General features: G+C 35.8%; 1 protein-coding gene across 1 annotated transcript in view; it reads left to right on the top strand.

Moving 5' to 3' along the window:
• OTUD4 (OTU deubiquitinase 4) overlaps positions 1-24,329 on the top strand; it is a 51,854-nt gene that overhangs the window by 11,011 nt on the left and 16,514 nt on the right. Inside the window, exons 3-13 of the mRNA XM_043973382.1 lie at positions 1,535-1,585; positions 4,097-4,143; positions 4,781-4,853; positions 5,741-5,822; positions 6,304-6,445; positions 10,768-10,825; positions 11,140-11,257; positions 11,352-11,416; positions 17,118-17,209; positions 19,880-20,001; positions 20,135-20,318. Of these exons, the coding sequence (XP_043829317.1) occupies positions 1,535-1,585; positions 4,097-4,143; positions 4,781-4,853; positions 5,741-5,822; positions 6,304-6,445; positions 10,768-10,825; positions 11,140-11,257; positions 11,352-11,416; positions 17,118-17,209; positions 19,880-20,001; positions 20,135-20,318 (1,034 nt within the window). The remainder of the gene's footprint in view (positions 1-1,534; positions 1,586-4,096; positions 4,144-4,780; positions 4,854-5,740; positions 5,823-6,303; positions 6,446-10,767; positions 10,826-11,139; positions 11,258-11,351; positions 11,417-17,117; positions 17,210-19,879; positions 20,002-20,134; positions 20,319-24,329) is intronic.

Here is a 24,329-nt window from a genome sequence, read left to right as displayed (position 1 = left end):
ACATGAACGTATGATTTGAATTAACTAATCATAAGAAATAAATACTAACATTTACCTCACCCTTCAAATTGGCAAAGATGCCAAAAGATGGGAAGAAATGGGTGTTGGAAAGGTTATGGAAACACAGGCATACGGAAGCATTGTTGGTTGAGTTGTGAAGTGGTCAAACCTTTATGGTTTTCAGTTTCTGATTATGTAGGAAAACTTAGCTGTTTATACCTAGCATTTCTCCTACTGGGTGTATATTATACTCCAAGGAAATTGGACAGGAACAAATATCAAAATATTCATAGCACTATTCTTTGTAGCAGAAAAGCTTAGGAAACCAAAGTAGATGCGTGCTCTCTTATCAGAATATTGTGTTATGCAAGTGCCATTGGATGTTGCTGTATAGTAAAAAATTAAAGGAATTCAGGAAACGAGAAATTGAGAAAAACTGATGCAAAATAAAAATAAGGTCAAGGAAACAATATACAAAATGACTATGATAAAGATCACTTAGAAGGAAGTTGGAGTCTGAGAAATGTAAAAAACAGTGAAAGTCCCTGAGAACAGCAGTTAACATCATTCATGTAATTTCTTCCTTATGGCAGAGAAAGGTGGGGAGGACTATTAGGACACATTCTTTTGTATAACATGGTATCCAACAAGTATTAGTGAGGTACTCTTTAATAATGTAACATTTAAAATAATAGCTTATTTTGTTAAATAGATTTTCTTTTTTATACAGGATGGCTCATTTCTAGAGGGCTGGGTGATAAGTGACTGATATAAAGACAAAAGACCTTAATAAATCCTAAACTTTTTGCAGGGGCGGTGGGGTGGGAGGGGGGGAGGGACAGTGAGGGTTAAGTGACTTGCCCAGGGTTACACTGCTAGTAAGTGTCAAGTGTTTGAGGCTGGATTTGAACTCAGGTCCTCCTGAATCCAGGGCTGGTGCTTTTATCTACTGTGCCACCCAGCTGCCCCTGCAATCCTGAGCTTTTTAAAAGAAAATATAATAAATAACTATTCTGAATTCAGATTTACTTCACATGAATCTATTAATCACATCTATGTTTGAAAAAATAGTACACATATATGTGCTGTACTTATGTAGAATATAGAGATTGTTTGCTTATTTATTATAATGTGTCATGCTGCATATTTTGTTGGAGCTAAATAAAGATCAAAGTGACAATGCTTGATGCACATATTGGTTTCAGTTCTCTTTGCTGTAATGCTGGTTCCTTGGCGGTCTCTCCAAGAAATTCAGACTTTACTCTGTAGTACCTTACTATATATTGTCCCATGTACTAATTGTTGCATATGTGTGTGTTTCATCTTCTCAATTAGATTATAATCTCCTTGTGAGCCTGAATTATACATTTCTGCCCTCTGTATAGCTCTTAATATGGTGTTAAGTGCTTAGTGGCTGCTCAGTAGGTATTTCATTGAATTGATGAAAATATGCTTTATTATACCAGTAAAATAATATTTTTGAAGTAATTTTTAAATGGTATTCCTAATTAGTATTTTTGTTATTTCTTTCCAGTTCATAGAGGGGTCATTTGAAGAGTATTTAAAACGCTTGGAAAATCCACAGGTATGTTTATTTTTTTACCGACTTGAATATTGTCAATTTGGATCATTGCCTTTATATACTTTAGTGAGCTGCTTTGGCTAAAAAGGGTTAAATGCTGAGTGGTCATCCTTTTAATCTAAGTTACTATATAGCAGGGATAGGGATTGTCCCTGTAAATTCATTAGTATAGAGAACTTTCCAGCTGAGAATGACCCCTCTACTAAGGGAAGTGTCTTCTCTGGAACCTGTCTTAGAGTTTCCTGGAACACTGGAAAACCAAATGATTTTTTTTTAGGATTATGTAGGCAGTATGTGTAAGAGGCAGTACTTGAACCCAGGTCTTATTGACTTTGAAGGTTTTTTAAAAATTTTATTTAATTTTTCAGTTAGCAAGGATTGATCCTCCAACCCCCTTCCCATTTTGCCCCAACTTTAAAAAAAAAAAAAAAAGAAAACCCCTTGTAATAGTCACAGTCAAGCAACACAAAAGGTGTTGTCTGCGTTGTATGTCTTATTCTGTGTCTTGAGTTTATCAGCTGTCTTTTGGGACGTATAGAGCATATTTTCTCATCAATCCTCTAGAATCATGATTCATCATTACATTGCTCAGAGTCCTTAAAGTCTTTTATGGTCCTTACAGTGTTACTGTATACATTGTTCTTTTAGTTTTGCTAACTTCATTCTGTATCCGTTTCTCAGAAATCCCTTTTTGTCATTTCTTACAGCATGATAGTATTGTTACAGAAATTCCCTAATTGATGGGAATCTATTTTCTAGTTATTTGCCATTACAAAAAGAGCTGCTGTAAAAATTTTTATACATATGGGTCCGTTTTTTCTTTCTGGATCTCATGTGGTGTATAGACCTAGCTGTGGTATCACCGAGTCAAAAGGTATGCCCAATTTAGTCACTTTGGAGACATAGTTCGAAATTGCTTTGCAGAATTGCTGGACCAGTTTACAACTCCAACAAAAGGGTGGTGTTGTGCTTGTTTTCCTGCCACCCTTCCAGCATTTGTATTTTCCCTTTTTTCCACTATCTTTTGCGAATCTAAGGTGCTACTTTAGAGTTGTTTAATTTGCATTTCTCTACAGTGATTTTTTTAGGAGGAATTAAGTGGCACAGGCATTGGGCCTGAAGTCAGGAGGACTCTTCTTCCTGAATTCAAAGCTGGTCTCAAACACTTACTAGCTGTGTGACCCTGGGCAAGTCACTTAACATTGTTTACCTTAGTTTCCTCACCTGTAAAATGATCTGGAGAAGGAAATGGCGAACATTCCAGTATCACTGCCAAGAAAACCCCGAATGGGCTATGAAGAGTCCGACTGAACAAAAGTAGTGATTTGGAGTACTTTTTTTTAACATGGATATAGGTAGCTTAGTTTTCTTTCATTGAGAACCTCTGTTTCTTTGGCAACTTATCTGTTGGAAAATGGTTTTTACTTATTCTTATCAATTTTAATAATTTCTTTATGTTACTTGGATATAAAATCTTTATCTGAGAAACTTGCTGCTAAGGGTTTTTTTTAACCTTTTTGTGTCTGTCTCTCCACTATACTATAACGTTTCTCTTCCCATAGGTAAAAGTCTGTTTTTAATGAGCCTGATAGGACTGTAGGATCATTATGTTGTATCTAAATGTGGGAGCTCGTTTTTTTATAGTATATAAAGGGCCTGTTTCTCCCGATGCCTTATTTCTTTTAAAATATGTCATGTACACATTTTATATTTGCAAACATCCCCAAATTGGATGGAGGATAAGGCAATGTTTGACTAATTGTAAGGTGGAAGTCTCTAGAATGGTTTGTTCATTCATTGTCTATTCTATTGTAACTATTTAGTGGAAATAATATTGGTCTTAGAGAGGCAGAAGACCTGGGTTTGAGTCTCTGCCTTACCATCTGCTAACTGTGTCATGATGGACAAATTACTTAGCCTTTGTGAGCCTTAGCTTTCATTCTTGAAAGATTGGATCAGATAACTGTTCTGTCTATCCTTTAACATCATTATGAGGATCAAATAAGTATGTGAAAGTACTGCATAAATACAGATGTACTTCATATGCAGATACACAAATACAAGTGCTTCATAAATACAAATGCAAGATGTATTGGCTTTATGATTATCTTAATGAAATTTAGGAAAAAATACAGATATAGGTGCTCTTGTGAGTGTGTGGATAGGAGGAGGCATTAAATTGTTTCTTTAGGGATTTGGAGGTCATTTAGATTATTAGCTCTTGAAGTTACTGTTTTCTTTTGGCTTTCCCAACCTACCTGGTAGATGTGAAGCTAATCAGAGAGAAGTTGAGATTGTATAGTTGTATATGTGACTGAGGGGGGAAAGGGGCAATCTCCATTGCTTCTCTGATATCATCTCATACGTTGGTGAGGTGAAGGACTGTTGTCTCCTGAATATTTGTAGGTAAGGATTTCATGTTATTTGATTGCTGGAGATGAGAGGTGAAGGTGGGTTGATCAAAGAAAAGATAAAAATAGAAAAACTTATGAATAAACTCTTTCTCCAAAACAGGAATGGGTTGGACAAGTGGAAATAAGTGCCCTTTCTCTTATGTACAGGTAACAGATTTTTATTTTTAAAAAATACTAAGTCACTTAATACAAAATAGTTGCATGAAGAAAAAAGGGAAAATAATTATTTCATCTTATTTCAAAGTGTTGAATGAGCAAATCCATCTTACAATTCATTAGCTGTAGAACACATTCATATCATCAAAACTTCAAACTTCTACTTTCAAATGTAAATTTGCCAGTTTTAAAATTGTATGTTAAAATTTTTTTTTAAGTAACATCAACAGTTTTCTAGACTTTATAAATTGCCTCATCAACCTTAGATAGCTATATATACCTTCCCATATAACCAGAGCAAGTAGTAGTCTATGAGAAATGAGATTCCCTGAACATTATCTGATTTGATTGTGCCTTAACCTAAGTGGGATGGATAATTTCTCTCCCCTCCTCCCACTTTTTACAGAGGCTTCATGCGTTTCATCTTAAAGAATTTTGTTCCCTTTTTGTACCATGTGTAAGGAATCATAGTATTTTTTTCCAGTTTTATTTTTTTATCTCTCCTCTTTCCCCCCAAATGTTTGCAAAACATGGCAGATTTATATCTTTATCAAGCCTGATTCCTTAGAGTATTTTCCATAAGACAGATTTTTCTGAAGTTTTCTAATTTTTGTTTTTTAAATTTCAGGAAAGATTTTGTAATTTATCAGGAACCAAATGCTGCTCCTTCTCATGTAACTGAAAATAACTTTCCTGAAAAGGTACAACTTTTCCTAAATACTCTTACAGACATTGAGGAAGGGAGCTGCTTACTTACAGCCTAACATTTCCAAGTCATGCATTTTTTTTCCTGTAACTTACTTTGAGAGATGTTAACATATGGGTCATAAGTTTTCCAAATTTTGCTTTTTTTAAAGTTGTTATTAAATGCCACCTTTTAACTTGAGGATGCTGTATATACATCTTATTTACAAAATACCATGTTGAAGTACACTGAGAGCATTAACATTTTAAGTACAGAAAGATATTGCTATAGCGTAGATCTGTCTTAATGCATTAGGATGTTTTTATATAAAGACTGAAGATTATAGAAGTCCTAAAGTTATTTGAGTTTGGAAGACCTTTCATGCCGAAGTGCTTGATAGGTACTGTCTGTTAAAAATAAGTTCACCTTTTATAGATTATAAAAGTTACAGGCATATAAAGAGATGAAAGTTGTGGTTATACAGTGGTAAAACCAACGTTCATTTTGGTAAAATCAAGTTTTGGTGGGGGAGGGAGTCAGAGAAGTAGAAGGAAATTGGTGTTTTTTTTTTTTTAAATCTTTTCTGTAACATTTTTACTTGATGGTTTTGTTATTATGTTGATCAGCTTTGCTTTACATAAATCCATGTAATGCTTAATTAATATACCTCAAAAGGAAAATCAATTGAAATATTGCCTTTATGGAGAATTTCTAGTGCTCAAACAGCTACTACCCTGAACTAGTTCCTTTTAGTTTGTAAGAATTTTATGTGTTAATGTTGGAAGCAAACAAGTTTTTGAATTCCCCTTGCAGACAAGTAATTGACTATTGATTTTGAAGTTTTACAATAGTTGGGCCACAACATTGCAGACAGTTACCAAAATGTATTTTTTCCCTCTTTAGGTATTATTGTGTTTTTCAAATGGAAATCATTACGATATCGTCTATCCCATAAAGTATAAAGACAGTTCTGCTATGTGCCAGTGTAAGTATTTCTGCTGTAGGTTTACCAGAGAAGAGTTTTATGTGAAATAATATGAGGTTTGCAAGGCATAAAACCTTCATTCTGATGAGATGAAACAAATATTTGTGGGATTGTGGGATGCTACGGTCAATTTACACAAAGCCAGATCTGTGATCATTGGAATGAGTACCCTTCCTAGAGGAGGAAGGCAGGCTTATGGGAGCTCCTACATTCTCAACTCTGCAGTGTTTCTGGTGTGGATGGTTTGAATGGAGGAGTTCCTGTGAGCATGATCTGGAAGAGGCAGGTGAAAAGGAATTTGGAATCCTTGTGATAGGCCTAGTTGAGCTATAGCTAACAGGACAAAATCCTCCAGGGTCCTCTTCGTTTCCTACTGATTATTGGGGACAGTTTTGTACTTGTAAAATAAAATAAACCAAAAATAAATAAAATAACCAAAGTCAATATTCCATTAAATACGTTTCTGTTTTTTCAATTGCAGCTCTCCTTTATGAATTGCTCTACGAGAAGGTATTTAATACTGATGTTAGCAAAATCCTGATGGGGCTAGAGCCCTCTGTTGAAGTAGTTGAAGAAAATATGGCTAACAGTGAAATATCAGATTCAGAGGAAGAAAGTTGCAAGTAAGAACCACTTTGGACATAAATACTAAAATTTTTTAAAAGCTGGTATATTATACAGAGAATAACAGCCACTGATGTAGCTAAGCATTTACAACTCTTCTCAAGAATTAGGGTTTTTTTCTAGTCTATGGACATGAATTCTATTCAGATGGAGCCCTGTTTTTATTTTCTAATAGTTTATTAGACTATGTTTCATCTTTTATATCACAAACACTTCACAATAGTTTATCTTTGCAAAAGCTTTAAATAAAATTTTCTGGTATCATGACCACAACATTTCTCATTTGAAGTTCACCCCTCTACCAAGAGGAAAGATGTTCCAAAATTAGTCTTTTGGAACAAATATTAATCATAGCGTTTGATCTGATTTCTGTTGTTCTCTGGGTGTGTCTTCAATTACATTATTATAGTCATTGTGTATAATGTTCTCCTAGCTCATGGGATCAAATTGCATCATATAGAGATTATTTTTTTCTGACCCCCTAATTTTATGGATTAGAACTCAAAAGATATTAAGGGACTTAACCCTAAGGTCATATTGGTAGTAAGTGGCTGAATTGAAGTTTGAATCCAGATGCTAAGACTCCAAATCCAGTGTTCTCTGATACCTCTTTGAATCTTTCCTAATTAAAAAGAAATTCTTTAATCAGTTTGCTAATAAAAAGTCAATTTAATACATACATCAAATTTAGTACAACATAAACTTAATCTGTACATCATCTAGTACAGATGCCTCCTTTTTTCTGCTTTCTTGATTAATTCTCCATCAGTTCATATGAATCTTTGACATTATTTGTAACACAGCCATATTCTGTTAAAACTCCTCTACCTTGATGATTTGCATTTTCTTCATGCACCATTTGAGTAGTGTGTTGCTTAATCCAAAAAATGCTGGTAGGAATATTTTTGCTTATATGGAGCCAATCTGTCATTGATGTCCTTAGAATATTAGTCCTGGAAGGGGATTGCTGGACTAAAGGGTTTTTATGGTTTAGTAACTTTTCCTAAGTTGGTTTCTATAACTAGTTAGCTTCAGCTGTGGTATATTAGTGTGCCTGTTTTCCCACAGCCACTTGAATATTATCAAAGATGACAAAAAATTGTGGCGGGGAAATTTTTGCACAGTGTCACTTTTGTGTTTCCCAGCAGTTCTTGTCCTTTCCTTGGTTGTTTTTTTACTTTTATTGGGTACTAAGTTGTTATTTTTCTTTGCTTCCTGATTTAGTCTGTTGTGATTTTTACTTTTTAACCAGTACCGGACACTTTAGATTCCTACCCATCTATAATTAAAAGAAATTTCTGCATTGGTCATGTCCAAAAAATACATGTCTTAATCTGTATTGCCGGTTCATCACCTCTCTGTCAGGAGGTGGGTAGTATGTTTCATCACTGAATCCTCTGGAATTTGTATTAATCAGATTACGTTTAAAAAACTTATTTGTCTTCTTCATAATGTTAATACATAAATCATTTTAGTTCTCTTCATTTTTCATTAGTTGATACAAGTCTTTCTAGGTTTCTCTGAAACCGTCCTTTCATTATTTCTTAGAGTTCTATTTATATCCCTTCATATTCATATGCCATAAGCCATATGCCATGACAGAAAGAACTGCTATAAATAATTTTGTGCATATGGGACCTTTTCCTCTTTCTTTGATCTATTTGAGGTATAGAATTGGTAGTAATTCACTGGGTCAAAGGGAATGTGGGTATAGTTGTGGGTGAGCGTATATATCGTATATGAATACATATACATGATATACACATCCACCCATATATCCATACACATGCATACATACATACATAACACACACAGAGTTTAGTAGCCTTTTGCGCACAGTTCCAGATTGGTTTCCAAAATGACTACACTAATTCACAGCTTCACTAACAATGTATCAGTGTGCCTGTTTTCTCAGCTCTTTGAGCATTTGTCATTTTCACTTTTTTTTGTCTGCTTTGTCAATCTTCAGAGTTGTTTAAATTTGTTTTAATTAGATGCATAATATCTTTTTTCTTTATTTGGATTTCTTCATCTGAAAATTGCTTGTTCATTTCCTTTGACCTTTATAAATTAGGGAATGGCTTAGGTTTATAAATTTGAATCAATTTTCTTATTAGAAATGAAATATAGAGAAACTTACAAGGCTTTTTTCCCCCCATTCAACTTTTTTCTCTTCTATTTTTAGCTGCATTGGTTTTGTTTGTGCAGAACTTAAATTTTTTTTTTATCAGAATAGTTCTTTTTAGCTTGTTTGATCCTCTGTTTCTTGTTTGGTCATAAACATTTCCTCTATCTACAGATCTGACAGGTATTTTCTTGCTTCTCTGTTTTCTGATATCATTTTATGTTTAAGTCATGTACCCATTTTAGCTTATCTTGGTGGATGATGTGAGATGTTGGTCTCTACTTAATTTCTTCTAGGACATTCTCCAGTTTTCCCAACAGTTTTTGTTGAATAATCAGTTCTTAATCCAATAAAATTCTTAAGGTTCTCTAAATAAACCATCAGATCATCTTCAAAAAGCAATTTTGTTTTCTCTTTAGATTTGCAATAACTTTTTTTGTCCTGGTTGGTGTTTTCTTTAATTTACTAATTGCTCCAGCTTAGTTCCTGAATTGGGGCTTTGTGCCTCCTTTCCTATACAGCTCTTATGACTGACTTTTGGTGTAGTTCTAAGGAGGAAGATGTTTCCTAGTATTTCTCACTGGATTTCTTTTTTACTATGCAAACTTCTGGATTATTTTGGAGTAGATGTTTGGGAGGGAGGGTGCATTCTGCCTCTCATTCAGGCCTCCCACCATCTTCAAAGTAACTTGATTTTTCTATTGAGACTGTTGCTTCAAAATTCTGTTGTATATACTTGTATTCAATTATAAGTGTAATTGATAGATAATTCTGTTGAAATTTAAAGTTAGTTATGTACTTTATCTGAGACCACTGAATGGTGACAACAAATGGGAATGAATTTTAGTACCAATAATATCTTTCTTCTATCACCATTTCTTTTTTTTTTTTAGTGAGGCATTTGGGGTTAAGTGACTTGCCCAGGGTCACACAGCTAGTAAGTGTTAAGTGTCTGAGGACGGATTTGAACTCAGGTACTCCTGACTCCAGGACTGGTGCTTTATCCACTGCGCCACCTAGCTGCTCCTTCTATCACCATTTCTGACAAAATGTAGCTCTTGCTTAGGATATAACCATTGTTTTAAAATTCTCAGATATTCATTTTTCTTAGTTTTTTGAAGGGCATTTAAGTTGGAGCAACAGTATATGTCATGTTTTGGCCAATCATTTCCTCAGTGAAAAAGAAAAGTGTTAAACTGTAGCTCTCCCCTTCAGGACAGAGGAAGCAGGAGCTCAGTATAAATCACCCAGTGAGAAGGATATGTCTAAGAAAAGGCCCCCCATTTTTTCTTTTTGCACAGGTCTGATTGTTGGTTCTTTGCCAAAAATTCAATTAAATCCAAACTTTCAGAGCCCTCTATAGACATTTAATAAATGATTGCCTAATGATAGTCATAATAACTAACATATAGCATCTACTATGTGCTTTATATTTCTTCTCATTTGATCCTCAAAACAAATCTGGGAGGTGGTTGATATTATTATACCTATTATACTTGAGGAAACTGAGGCAAATGGGTAAAGTGACTTGCTGGGTGTCACACAGCTAGAAAATGTCTGAGCCTAAATTTGAACCCTGAGTCTTCCTGACTCCAGGACAAGAGCTTTATCCACTGAGCTGCCTTGGTCCATCCATGAATTAAGTGACGAAATCAAAGTGGTAGTTTCAGGTAGGAGACAAATCCTGTCTGAGTAAAGCCTTAAGGGCCTCTGCCAATTCTTTTTGTTATAATGGGATTTTTTCATGTAGTAAATAGTGTTTGAAGTAAATGGGCTGTTGTAGTGGCTTGAAATTTCTTTTGCTAAGAAGGCATTTTTATTATGGTATTTAATTGATAATGGGACAGTGTGTACATTTTTTAAAAAACTACTTTTTTAAAGTTGGGGTTTTTTTTATGTTACCTTTACCCAAGTTATTCTATTTGCATTTTCTTGCTAGTGAGTGAACAGCAACATTTCCTGAGAAAGAAAATCTGAATATAGAAAGCTTTAGATCTTAGTAAGAAAATCAATATGATAAACCCAGCAACATTGCTGGGGGTTGGGGAACTGAGATTCATTTGCAATTTGGAGAAATATACTTGGAATTTTCATTATTATAGAGAAGTATGGTTTGGGGTTTAATAGAATGCAAACTTCTAAACTTTTGAATGCTTTTACTTGCAGAAATCCTAATTATGATTGTATTCTTTGTAGGGGTAAAGCTACCACAGTTAATGATATGAATGGATTTAAGTCTCTGTCAGGCAATCAGGTATTTTTTTATGGTTTTAACTTTTTTCATTTAGCTAGTTTTACAAAATCATATAATTTTTAACCTTTCATTTTTCTCCTGTGGTAACTTTACAATCGTAATTTTATAAAATTGGTGTTTTGATCTTTTGACCTTTAATTATAAAGTTGATTTTGTTTAGTGTCATTTATTATGTGAGATTTTATATGTGGTTTCCTAAATTTGGAAGTTTTGCCCTTTATTGAACTTTTGTTTTTTATTTTGGGAATTAGACCCAGAAGTTATGAGAACATAATTTAGTGTTGTATATATTTTATATTGCTTTGTTTGTTCAGCATCTGAAGAACAATGGGAACTCTGCTTGCCTTCCTATGTCGAGGAAAGTCCTCAAGTCACTCAACCCAGCTGTCTACAGAAATGTAGAATATGAGATTTGGCTACAGTCAAAACAAGGTGAGAATATCAAATGGCATGTAAGAACAGTAGACAACTTTTTAAAAAAAGGACTTAATTATAAATTACTCATATTCTCCTCATTTTCCCCCAGCTCAGCAAAAGCGTGATTATTCCATTGCTGCTGGCTTGCAATATGCAGTTGGAGATAAATGCAGAGTAAGTAATTAGGAGGGAGAGTTATACTAGAGATTATTGAATTATTGGTTTCAAGAAAACTGTTTCTTGTAGCTTGATTTTGAATATGCTTTAGAATTTGGACTTCTTATGTGCACATTAATAGCTTGAAAGTATTAAATAGGTTCTATGAATGAACTGAGTGCAAGTTTACAAGTGGGAAAACTCATGTTTTGCTAGTGCTAATACATAAAATTTCATACTCCTGTCATGTTCCTTAAAAATTATCTCTGATAATTCTTGAGTTTTTTCTATATCATTAATTATATCTCTATCATTAATTTTTCTTATCAAAGGATTTTATATATTAAATTTCATTTCAGTTTGATATTATGTGTTTCCTCCTTATGAATTGTATAATTATCAGCTATGGTCTATCTAGAAAGTTTATCAGGGAAAAAAGAAAAAGAACGCAGTCAACTCTTGAGTTTCCATTTTACATCCGTCAGATTGGCAAAATTGACAAAAATGCAAAATGACAGATGTTGGGAGGGTCTTTGAGAAAATGGATATGTTGCTATGCTGTTAATGTAGCTGTGAATTGGAAAGCAGTCTATAACAGTGCCCCAAAGGTGCGTGTGTGTGCGCGCGCGCGTGCACACATGCTCACTCTTTGATTCAATGGAATATGGATCGTTCTCTACCCCCAAAAGATCACAGAATGAGGAAAAGGACCCATGTGTACAAAAATATTTATAGTAGTTCTTTCTGTCATGGCATATGAATGTGAAGGGATATAAATAGTGTAGTACTATAAGAAATGATGAAGGGGACAATTTAAGAGAAACTTGGATTTATACAATATTGGCATTGTGAAGACAGCTTTAAACAGAAGATTTAAGAAATCTGTTAAATGCAAATTTCAGAGAATTCATGAAGAAATATACCATTCACTTCTTGACAGAACTGATGGATCAATACAGGTTGAAACATAGGTATTTTTGGCTTGACCAGTGTAGCAATTTGATTTGTTTGATTAGACATAGGTTACAAAGGCTTAATTTTTCTTTCTTTTCAGTTGGGCAAGGTGGGAGAAAAGACAGTTTGCTTATTTGAAAAAAATAATTTGGGAGTTATTTGCTGTCGTTTTATAGGTGTCATCTTTTCATTCTGCCTACCATGGGGCATTTTTTGCTTCTCTTTCTTGATGTATTCTATTCAATTTTATTTATTTAGGATTTTCCCCAGATTACATGTATAAAGAAATTTTCACGTTGATTTTTAAAATTTTGTGTTCCAAATTCTCTTCCTCTATCCTTTCCTATCCCCCCAATAAGAACTCAAGCAGTTCAATATACGTTGTATGTGTGCAGTCGCGCAAAACATTCTTGCTAGCTAAGCTCTAGCACCTAGCTCCTATTCAGCAATGCTGAACAAACTTATTAAGCTCCACAGATGCCTTTGTTAATAACCTACAGTAAGAATGGTAGATAAACTCTTAGATTGGGGATGGCATGGTTACTAGGAATAATCTATTTCATTATTAGACACTTAGCTGGTTATAATGTATTAAATGTTTTCTGGATTAATACAAATTCTCAGTTTGTATTTAATTAACCTCCTCTATAAGAAGTTGTGTGGCTTAATGGATAGAGCTACTCTTAGAGTGAGAAGGACCTATTTTAGGGGCTCTCTGACACAGATCAGCCATGTGACCATGAACATGTCCCTTCATCTCTCAGTTCTCCATGCCTGTAACACCCCAATTTTCTTTCTTTCTTTCTTTCTTTCTTTCTTTCTTTCTTTCTTTCTTTCTTTCTTTCTTTCTTTCTTTCTTTCTTTCTTTCTTTCTTTCTTTCTTTCTTTCTTTCTTTCTTTCTTTCTATTCATTCATTCATGCATTCATTCACTCATTTATTTATTTATTTGACAGGGCAGTGAGGGTTAAATGACTTGCCCAAGGTCACACAGCTAGTAAGTGTCAAGTGTCTAAGTCCAGATTTGAACTCAGGTCCTTCTGAATCCAAAGCCTGTACTTTATCCACTGTACCACTCCAGCTCCCCAGCTCTCCCTTTAAGGCTGTAAGTTGTAGAGCAGTGCACCATATGGATTTGTAGACAGATGACTCACAACATTAACTCTTAGGCCCATAGTTTGTTTTTGTTTTTGTTTTTTTTCTTAAACATTTATTTTATTTTCCTGTTACATGTAAGAGTAGTTTTCAGCATTCATTTTCATAAAATTTAGAGTTCCAAATTTTTCTCCCTCCCTCCCTTTCCTCTCCCCTCCACAGGATCCCAATCAGGTTATATATACAATCCACAAGTGTTCTTTTTATCAGTTCTTTCTACCAGGGTGCATAGTAAGCTTCCTCATTCCTTGGGATTGTCTTGGATCATTGCACTGCTGAGAGTAGTTAAGTCATTCACAATTGCTCATCGAACAATACTGTTGTCACTACACACAATGTCCTCTCAGCTCTGCTCACTTCAGTATGCATTGATGTTCATTAGTCTTTCCAGGTTTTTCTGGGATCATCCTGCTTGTCATTTCCTGTAGCATAAGACCATTCCACTACAATCATATAACGTGGCTTTTTCCACCGTTCCTCAATTGATGGACATTCCCTTGATTCTCAATTCTTAGCCTCTACCAAGAGTTGCTATAAATATTTTTTGTACAATTTTTCCCCCTTTTCTTTTTCATGATTACTATTGTTAACTGTTTCCCTTCCATCCTATTCCCTTCCCCATGATATTTATTCTATTATCCATCTTCTTTCATCCTATCACTCTTCAAAAGGGATTTGCTTCTGTCTGTCCCCTCCCTCACTCTGCCCTTCCTTCTTTTACCCCTCTCTCTTTATCCCTTTCCCCTCCTATTTTCCTGCAGGGCTAGAGAGATTACTCCACCCAATTGAGTGTGTACATTGTTCCCTCCTTGAGCCAATTCTAATGAGATTGAGGTCTTTGAGCCAATTCTGATGAGTGTTAGACTCATTTACTGCCCAGATTAAATAGATTACTCCACCCAGTTGGGTGTGCCTGTTAGTCCCTCCTTGAGGCTGCTCTGATGAGTTTAAGGTCTTTGAGCCTTTTCTGATGAGTGTAAAATTCATTTATTGCCCTGCTCCTCTCCTATCTCTTCCCCCCCTCCAGAAGCCTTTTCCTGTTTCTTTCATGTAGGATTTCACTTCTGCCCTCCCCCGGTGAATTCTCTTCACCCCTCAATTTAACCCTAATGATGTTGTCACCTAGCTAAGTGACACAGTGGACAAAGCATCTCCCCTGGACCCAGGGGGATCCCAGTCAAAACCCAGCCTCAGATATAAGACAGTCACCCACTGTACGACCCCAGGTATGTCCCCTAGCTCCAATTTTTTTATGGTTCTCTAGGGTCTTGTATTTGAAAGTCAAATTTGCCATTTAGTTCAGGTCTTTTCATCACAAATATCTGAAAGTCTTCTTTTTCATTAAAGTCCCATTTTTTTCTCTGAAAGATTACACTGAGTTTTGCTGGGTAGGTGATTCTTGGTTGTAATCCCATTTCCTTTGCCCTTTGGAATATCATATTCCTTGCCCTCTGGTCCTTTAATGTAGAAGCTGCTAGATCTTGTGCTATCCTGACTGGGGCTCTACAGTACTTGAATTCTTTCTTTTTGGTAGCTTGCAATATTTTCTCCTTGACCTGAGAGCTCTGGAATTTGGCTATAATATTCCTAGGAGTTTTCCTTTTGGGACCTCTTTCTGGAGGTGATTGGTGGATTCTTTCAATTTCTATTTTAGCTGCTTCTTCTAGAATTTCAGGGCAATTTTCCCTGATAATATCTTGGAAGATGGTGTCTAAGCTCTTTCCTTGATCATGGTTTTCAGGTAGACCAATAATTTTCAAATTATCTCTCCTGGATCTATTTTCCAGGTCAGCAGTTTTTCCCTGAAGATATTTCACATTGCCCTCTATTTTTTTTATTCATTTGGATTTGCTTTATTGTGTCTTGGTTTCTCATAAAGTCACTGGCTTCCATTTGTTCAATCCTCATTCTTAGGCAATTATTTTCATCTGAGAGCTTTTGTACCTCCTTTTCCATTTGACTTTTCAAGCTGTTGACTTTTTTCTCATGTCTTTCCTGCATCACCCTCATTTCTCTTTCCATTTTTTCCTCTACCTCTCTAACTTTCTCTTCAAAGTCCTTTTTGAGCACCTCCATGGCCTGAGACCAATTCATATTTTTCTTGGAAGCTTTAGATATAGGGGCCCTGATGTTGACATCTTCCTCTGAGGGTGCCCCTTGGTCTTCCTTGTTACTGAAGAAACTTTCTATGGTCCTCACCTTTCTCTGTCTGCTCATCTTGCCTTTCTTTTACTAGACTTTTAGCTCCTTAAAGTGGGGCACTGTTTCCAGGCTGTGGTATCCCAAGTTTAAGAAGTCCCAGGTGACTTCACTCGCCTGTCCTGTTCCCTGGTCCTTAGATGACCCCAGACCAACTTGCTAATCAACCAGCTTTGTGTGTTGTGATTGTTAGCTCCAACGAGCCTGTGCCCCTCCCCCACCTGGGCCACTGCTACTTGAGCCTACCTCCTGGTTCTCAGCAGGGGTGAAAAATCCAAGTTCTGCCTTAGCAGCAGCATAGACCCCTGTAGTCTCTCCCCTGCCCAGGGCTCAGCCCTCTCACCAGACTATGAGCTTAGTTCCAGACGACACTGGCACTTCAGCTGATTCAGAGGCTCTGGGGGTCTCCTTCTCTGGTGAGGCATTCCTGGGACTGGATCTGTGTCAGGGTGACTGTGGGGTTGGGCTCGACTCCTGTATCAGCACAGCAGCTCCCTCCTTCTGACCTTCCAAGCCATTCTTGGTTAGAAGATGATTTCAGCACATTCTTCTGTGAGTTTTGCTGCTCCGGGCATTTTCCTATGGCCTTATTTGGATGTTTTTTGGAGCGGAACTTAAACCCTGAGCATTTTTTTTATTTGCGAAATGGACCAGTGTGAGGATCACATGTAATAATCTTATGTGAACATTTTACTAACCTTAAAGTACCATAAATAAGTTGAGGAGCTAACTGCCTTTCCTCCGCCATCTTGGCTCTGCCCCAGGCCCATAGTTTTAATATGTATACATAGTGTTTTTAGTTAATGGTACTTTATCAGAAGTGATATTGAAAGCTTTTAGTCCTTAAGTATGTGAATGTAAAAAAAGGTAATTTTTTCTTTTTAAAAAATTATAATGGGACCAGATTTCTCCCATTATATGATAGTATCTTTAATTTTATGAAAAAATCAGTTATACTGATATAAACATGCATTCCATTTGGCTTTAAAATAAGATATATCAATATTTTCAAAGGTGATTTGCTTTAACTTGATTCCTAGTAGCCACAGGTATGCAGGAGTCATCTGTTTGGTTATTAAAGTCTGTTAAGTTGTGTTTAGACACACATTCCATTCCCAATATATTGATTATTGAAAGCTATGTAGAAAAGGACATCTTCCTGCTTAATTCAGTTGAAAAAAGTAGTATGTGACCTGAACTGGCTGGCTATGGTTTATTCAGTACTTTTCCTTTTTAGGCTGTAGCAGTGAGTAGATGATTTTAACTATTCTTGTTTGCACTGTTTCCTCTTCTTAGCTAGATTTTAGAAGTTCCCGTGTCCATTTATAAAAGGGAAGTAAGAATCTTTTTTTAAAGGGTATTTAAAGGAATTATGAATTTTGAGTCTATTTTTTTCTCTTATTGTTCTGCAGGTGGGTTTAGATCACAACGGGAAATTTCAAAATACAGATACTCAAGAACGTTCTGAGAATGGACCAGTGTTTGTGGAAGAGCTTGGCATGAAGTATGTTTAGGTCTTATGTGATAGTAATTTCTCTTTCTTATTTAGCTTAATATACATATGCTTAGAGAGGTTGGGAGGAAATTATCAGTAAAAGGAACTCCCAGTGAAGAGTGTAGATGGGCAGTTGCTTTGCAAATTATACTCTCATTTATTTATAGGTAATAATTTAGACAGTACCTATAGATATATTTCCATTGATGTCCATAGATACAGATATATCTCTCTGTATCAATATCTATACAGTTATGTAGATAAATATATTTAATCATAGATATATATTACTAGATCTATGTATCTTTAGATATATCAACATATCTATATCTTCTATGCCAGCCTGCCTTTTCCCATAAGACTTAACTGCTTCCAAATGAATTTCCCCGTTTGCAAATTTTTTGGCTTAGAATTGTCATAGAGTTAAGTATATCTAACTGTTTAAGGCCAGTTCAGGCCTTAAACAAAGAAGTTTAAATTTCATTAAAGAATGGTATTCAATAAACACAATTCTCACTTTTTAAAATATTAAAATAATTCTTCAATTTATTCAAGTAGGTTTCAAAAAGTTAATCTTTGAACTTTGAATCTGATTTTTCTTTGTTTTTGCAAGAACTTTTTGTTAATTTGCAGGTATACAAGCCTATTTACAAATTGACTGCAAATGGTATCATGTACATGTATTATAGACAACATTATTTTAATGCTTAACAAAATACACCTGGATTTGTAGTTGTGAAAGACTTAAGATTCAAATACACCTTTGACATTTGCTAGTTCTGTAACCATTGACAAGTCACTTAAACCCTGAGTCTGTCTTTATTTGTAAAATGGACCAGTGTGAGGATCAAATGTAATAATCTTATGTGAACATTTTGCTAATCTTAAAGTACCATAAATAAGTTTTTATTCTTAAATATGAAATGATTTTGACTCAGTCTGTATCTGTCTGTCCTTTGCATTAAAAAAATTAATATTTTGTATAATGGTTGCAGTTTGAAAAGAATTTGCATTATGTGAAAATTTTTGCTCCAGTTTTAGAGGGCTTTTTCTGTCTGACAGCTCTGCTTCTTTACAACATAAGCTATAGATTGCTTCTGTTTTCCAGATAGTGAATTTAGGATGCTATGATGGAAAGTCTCATGAAAGACATGGGTTTGATTATTGCCCCTGCATTTAAATATTGCTGCATGTGCCCTGAGTTAGTCATTTAACCTTTCTTAGAGTCATTTTTTCATCTATGAAATGGGCATATCAGTTTTTAGAGATGTTGTGAAGCAAGTAAGTTGTAAAACCTTAAAATTGTTCTTATCTAAAATAATAAGTTTACCCAAGATTGAAACTGAAGTGTTCAGTTAAACAGCCTGTTCAGTGTAGGGAAATAAGCTGAACTCATCGATCAGATTGACATTTAATAGGAGTGCCCTATAAATGCAAATATTTGTCTAATGCTGATACCTTCGCATATTCTGTCCAATGTGCATTTATCAAGAAGCACTGCGGGATAGGTGATGCAAAAAGCTGGCTCCAGATCCATGACAACCCACCTCTGACAATAGTGGCTCTGTTGACCCTGGGCAAGTCACTTAACTTCTCAGTGTCCCATGCAACTCTGTAGGACTCTTGAGTTGCAGAGAAGGTACAGGTCTGTATTGGTAGAAGGAGTTGCCTCATGTGGGTGTTCCTTTGACCAGTGAAATCACAGATCTAATAACCTAGCCCTATCTAGTTTAAGAGGGCAGACAGAGTACCCGACTTGGAGCCAGGAAGATTCATCTTTCTGAATTCAAATATAGCACTCACATGATTCTGGGCAAGTCATTTAACCTGTTTGCCTCAGTTTTCTCATTTTTACAGATGAGTAAAAGTACTCCAGTATCTTTCCTTAGAATACCCCAAATGGGGTCACAGAGAGTCAGGACTGAAAAGTGACTGAAGAACAGCGATATCTAATTAAGAGTGTCCTTACTTAAGGGCTGCAAACAGAAGAGGTTGTGACTAATTTTCATGTTGGCAGGGAAGGTTCTTTGACAAACTTTAAAAAAGGAGAACTATAATGTAACTTGGTAGTCAGTAATTCAGGGATTACTTATTCATATAGTCATAATTTGTGGTCTACATCAAAATGATCATGAGCTATTGAAGAAAAAATTTCTTTTGATTGCTACCTTTTCAACTTGATTTTTTAATGCAGTTAAGCTTACAAATGTGCTATTAACTTTTTGTTTTGTGGTTGTCTAGTCATTTAAATTTTATTTTCTTATACTTAACTATGAAATTTTAATTTGATTTGTTATGGAAACTAATTTTAGTAAGTACACCTGAACTGATACATATTTAAAATGAAGTACTAGTTTTCTAGATTCATACCACCCCCAGACACCCAGCAGATTAGTAAAGTTTCATTTTTTTTCTGTAGTAAACTGAAAATAAAATAATGAAGACACTGCCTGTTAAAAATTTTTAACTAAGGGGCAGCTAGATGGCGCAGTGGATAGAGCACTGGCCCTGGATTCAGGAGGACCTGAGTTCAAATCTGGCCTCAGACACTTAACACTTACTAGCTGGGTGACCCTGGGCAAGTCACTTAACCCCAATTGCCTCACCCCCCCCAAAATTTTTTTTTAACTAGACCTAGCCTGTAGATAACATCTTATTCATTCTCTTTGTTCCTCTAAGACGTTCTTCCTCACTGAAGAGCGCCAAACCTCTTCAACAGGCATCTCCTACAGAAGGTTGGAACATGGTGTCTTCAGGAAAGAAGATGAAAAAACCTACCGGTGGACAGCATTTTCAGCCTGGTAAGAATCTTCCTTTTCCCTTCTCTCCTTCCCCTTTCCCTTCCTTCTTCCTCCTTCTACTGTTCTCTTTCAGTTTGCCATGAGTCACAGTTTCCTGCTGGTTACTTGTACGTTTCTTTTGGGTTTTTGTCAGACATAGATTGCAGAGGGCCAAAGAATTCAAATAAGCCAATAAAAACCCCATCAACACTACCTCCTCGACTTCAGCATGTGGGAGCTCGGCAGCATACATACTCATGTCAGTCTTCTGGGTTACAGTCTCAGATGCCCTCAAATGAGCACAAGACACAGAGCAGGACTTCTTCACAGATTCTAAGGTAAAGCTTTTATCTGGAAGAAATAGAAAATCAGTTATTTTTATGATTTTTAAAAAATCCTTTATTATAGTAGAAATTTTTGCAGTGTCAGGACAGTTTAATTTCTTTGTGGTAATCCTTAAAATAATTTTGTTAGAAGTAAGAAAATTTGTTCCCCATGATTTTTCTTCTTTATAAACTCAACATTTTTTGGGGCAAGAGAGGAATTGATTTTGTTATAGGAAGTCTGGAATTTTTGTTTGCCTTTTGAAATATCAGCCTAAATTTTTATAGATTGATTTTGGAACTCGAATAGTCTGGATTACTTTATTTAATGTCACCTTTGACAAAACAAGCCATCTATTCTTAAATATTCTTTCATAACATCCTTATAACTATTTGTGGACACTTAGTTATACAGTAGTAGCTTAAAATGTGCATGAAGTTTTTTTGGTCAGTATGGCTGATCTTTTTTTCTACACTTCTGCTGTACCTTCTGCATTCCATGCCAGCCACCATTGCTGATGGAGGGGAGAATGATGCCTTTCACTTGCATAAAAGCTGTCACTAAAAGTACAGTAGGGAGAAGTTTGGCCAAGGATTCAAACTGTATGTAGTCTTGTAGACTGCACCACAAGTTGAGACCAGGGGTTAGAGGTTAATGTAGTGAGTTTTTTTAAGCATTCATATATGAAGTTTTGGTAGGTTTTAATTTGTATTATTATGTATTGTTATTGTATTAATATGTATTGTTAATACAGAATGTGAGTCATTGTTATAGATGATAATTGCAAAGATCCTTACCTGTAAGACGAGGGGGGGTGGGCTAGCTTCCCTCTAAAGGACTGTTCTTATCTAAATCTATGATTCTGTTTACCTTTGGAGTTTGCAGATACATTTTTGGTAAGGAAAATTTTGGGATTGTACTTAAAAATAAGGTTTTCTAAGATTAGGCAGCCAGCAAATTATTAAATCCCTATCTTCATACCAGGCATTGGTTTAGACCCTAAGACATAGACAAACCAAAATGGATCCATCTCTGTCTTTAGAGAGCTAGCAACAGTGCTCTATCAAAATACATATAAAAGTAATTTAAAAGACAATGTATCTTCAGAGTATCTATTGAACATTGTATAAAATAAGGAATGTTTTAACCTGTTTTACTTTTTTGGCCAAAAGCATGAAGCTTCATTTATTTTATTCTATCAATCCATTCAGTTTTGGCTTAGTGACCATTTTGCAGTACCCCAATCCTTCTCTCCCACCCGTAAAACAAGGACCATTTTCTTTTTATTTATTTATTTTTTTAGTGAGGCAATTGGGGTTAAGTGACTTGCCCAGGGTCACACAGCTAGTAAGTCTTAAGTTTTTGAGGCCGGATTTGAACTCAGGTACTCCTGACTCCAGGGCCGGTGCTCTACTGCGCCACCTAGCTGCCCCAAGGACCATTTTCTAAAGAGATGGAAAAGAAGCATCTATGATAGCATCAAGTAACAGTGGTTTTGAGAAGTATTTGCAAAAAAAGACCAGTATGAAAATATTTCTGACTTTTTCTTGATATCAGCATATTTAATGATATCCAGGGACCTCCATTATAAAAGTGGGGACATCAAAAATGTTAGAAAATAGGGATGTAGGGAGAGGGAAGAGGCCAAACCCAGGGACTACACAAAAGGCTCATGAATATTTTTGGGGGGAGTTAATCAGTAGGCTCCAGACATACTGAACAACATCAGAGATGTACACGGTGAGGGTGTCCTTAATTGAGGGTATTAGTAGGGAACAGGTTGATGTCCAAAGCCATAATAACAAAGACCAAATTTTTGCCATTTTGTCCTTTTTCTTTTTAATTACAAAAAGAAGATTTTGATTAAGTAAAGTAAAATATGTCCTTGAAAGCCTTCTTCCCAAAAGGTGTCTACAGTCATTGAAACTGCACGATTTACTGAAAGATATAACATTATAGAGAATGATGTTTAACTCACTTATCATAAGTGAGGCATGAAACAGGAAGACATGCTTGCCAAAGTTGTTTTGGAGGAGATGGTGAAGTACTCCATTTCTTGTTTGTGGGTGACATGCTGGAACATTGCAGAACTTCCTATATAAAGAGGTCCGTAACCATCCATAAGAATGCCATATTATGCAAAATATGACCTGCAGTAAGATGGGCAACCTATAGAACTCATTCATAAATGTGTACTTACCTTGGAGACTGAAAAAACCCCAATATTAAAACTGGAGGAGGAGGAAAGTGGGTTGAATTGCTAATGGGAAAATGCAGAACTACTTTAATTATTTGAATCTAATTATTTAATTATTAATTTTATTATTTGAAGCTTGTCCTGTTACTAAATGTTGCTGCCTGCTCATATCTAATTCAAATCCCCCCTCCCCCGCCTTCATAGTCTAATGTTACAAAACTCAGTCATATAAATACTACTGGTATTTTTGAATGGTTTATTTCCCCAAAAAAACAAAAAAAAAAGTCAAACAAACAAAAAACGAGAAATAGGCCATCAGTGAAAAAGATCAGGTGTACAATATATAGAAGCAAATGAGCACGGTAACTTAGTGGGGTTTTTTTGGTTTTGTTTTTTTTGTGAGGCAATCGGGGTTAAGTGACTTGCCCAGGGTCACACAGCTAATAAGTGTTAAAGTCTCTGAGGCCGGATTTGAACTCAGGTCCTCCTGAATCCGGGGCCGGTGCTCTATCCACTGCGCCACCTACTGCCCCTAAAACCTGCGGCAGGAAGTAGCTTAGTGTTTGATAAGCTCATCTTAGGTAATGGGGCAAGAGCTTTTGTGTTTGAGTCATTTCAATTGTGTCCAACTCTTTGTGACCTCATTTTTAGGGTTTTCTTTGCAAAGACAATGGAGTTGTTTGCCATTTCCTTCTTCAGCTCATTTTAAAGATGAGGAAACTGAGGCAAAAGGGGTTAAGTGACTTGCCCAGGCTCACATGGCTACTATGTGTCTGGGTCCAAATTTGAACTTAGAAAGATGAGTCTTCTTGATTCCAAGGCCAGTAGTCTATCCACTGTACCATCCTGTGGCAAAAACTTACTGTTTGACAAAAACTGTTAGGGAAACTGGAAAGGAGTCTGGCAGAAACCCAGACATAGACCAAAATTTGCACTATATCAAGATATACTCAGAATGAGCACATGATTTAGAGAAAGGGCGATATCATTAATGAGTGGAATGTGGAAGAAAGGACTTGTTAGATCTATGGATTGGGGAAGAATTCATGAGCAAACAAGAAATAGATTCACATGAAGTAAAATTGAGACCATTTTGATTATATAAGATGAAAAAGTTTCGGGGGCAGCTAGGTGGTGCAATGGATAAAGCACTGGCCCTGTATTCAGGAGGATCTGAGTTCAAATCCAGCCTCAGACACTTGACACTAGCTGTGTGACCCTGGGCAAGTCACTTAACCCCCATTGCCCCACAAAACAAAACAAACAAAAAATGAAAAAGTTTAACAGAAAACAGTACAGCTGAAATTAGAAGAAAATCAAGACAGTAGGGGTAAATTTTGCAGCAAGTTTCTCTGATCAAAGACTCATTTCTGAAATACACAGGTAACAGTAAAATTTACAAGAATAAGAGCCATTCCCCAGTTGGCAAATGGGGAGAATATGGCCATGCAGGTTTCAGAGGAAGGTATCAAAGCTATCAATAGGTATATGAAAAAATGCTCTAAATCACTATTAAGAGAAATTCGAATTCAAAGAACTGAGGTACTATCTCACACCCATCAGATTGATGAAAATGGTGAATGTTGAAAGTGATGTGGTAAAATTAACTACACTTAATACACTGTTGATGTACTCGTGAATCAATTCAGCCATTCTGGAAAGTAATTTGGTGTTATGCCCCCAAATCTGTTAAACTCGATGTAATCTTAAATCACTGATATCAAAGAAAGAGGAAAGGGGCCCATTGGTTTAAAAAAAAGATTATAGCACAGCATTTTGTGGTAGCAAAGAATTGGATACTTGAGCGGATGCCCATCACTGGGGGAGT

Source organism: Dromiciops gliroides, chromosome 6 (assembly GCF_019393635.1).
Source record: "Dromiciops gliroides isolate mDroGli1 chromosome 6, mDroGli1.pri, whole genome shotgun sequence".
NCBI lineage: Eukaryota > Metazoa > Chordata > Mammalia > Microbiotheria > Microbiotheriidae > Dromiciops > Dromiciops gliroides.
Note: the sequence above shows the minus strand (reverse complement) of the source record. Positions and strands in the feature narration are given on the sequence as shown.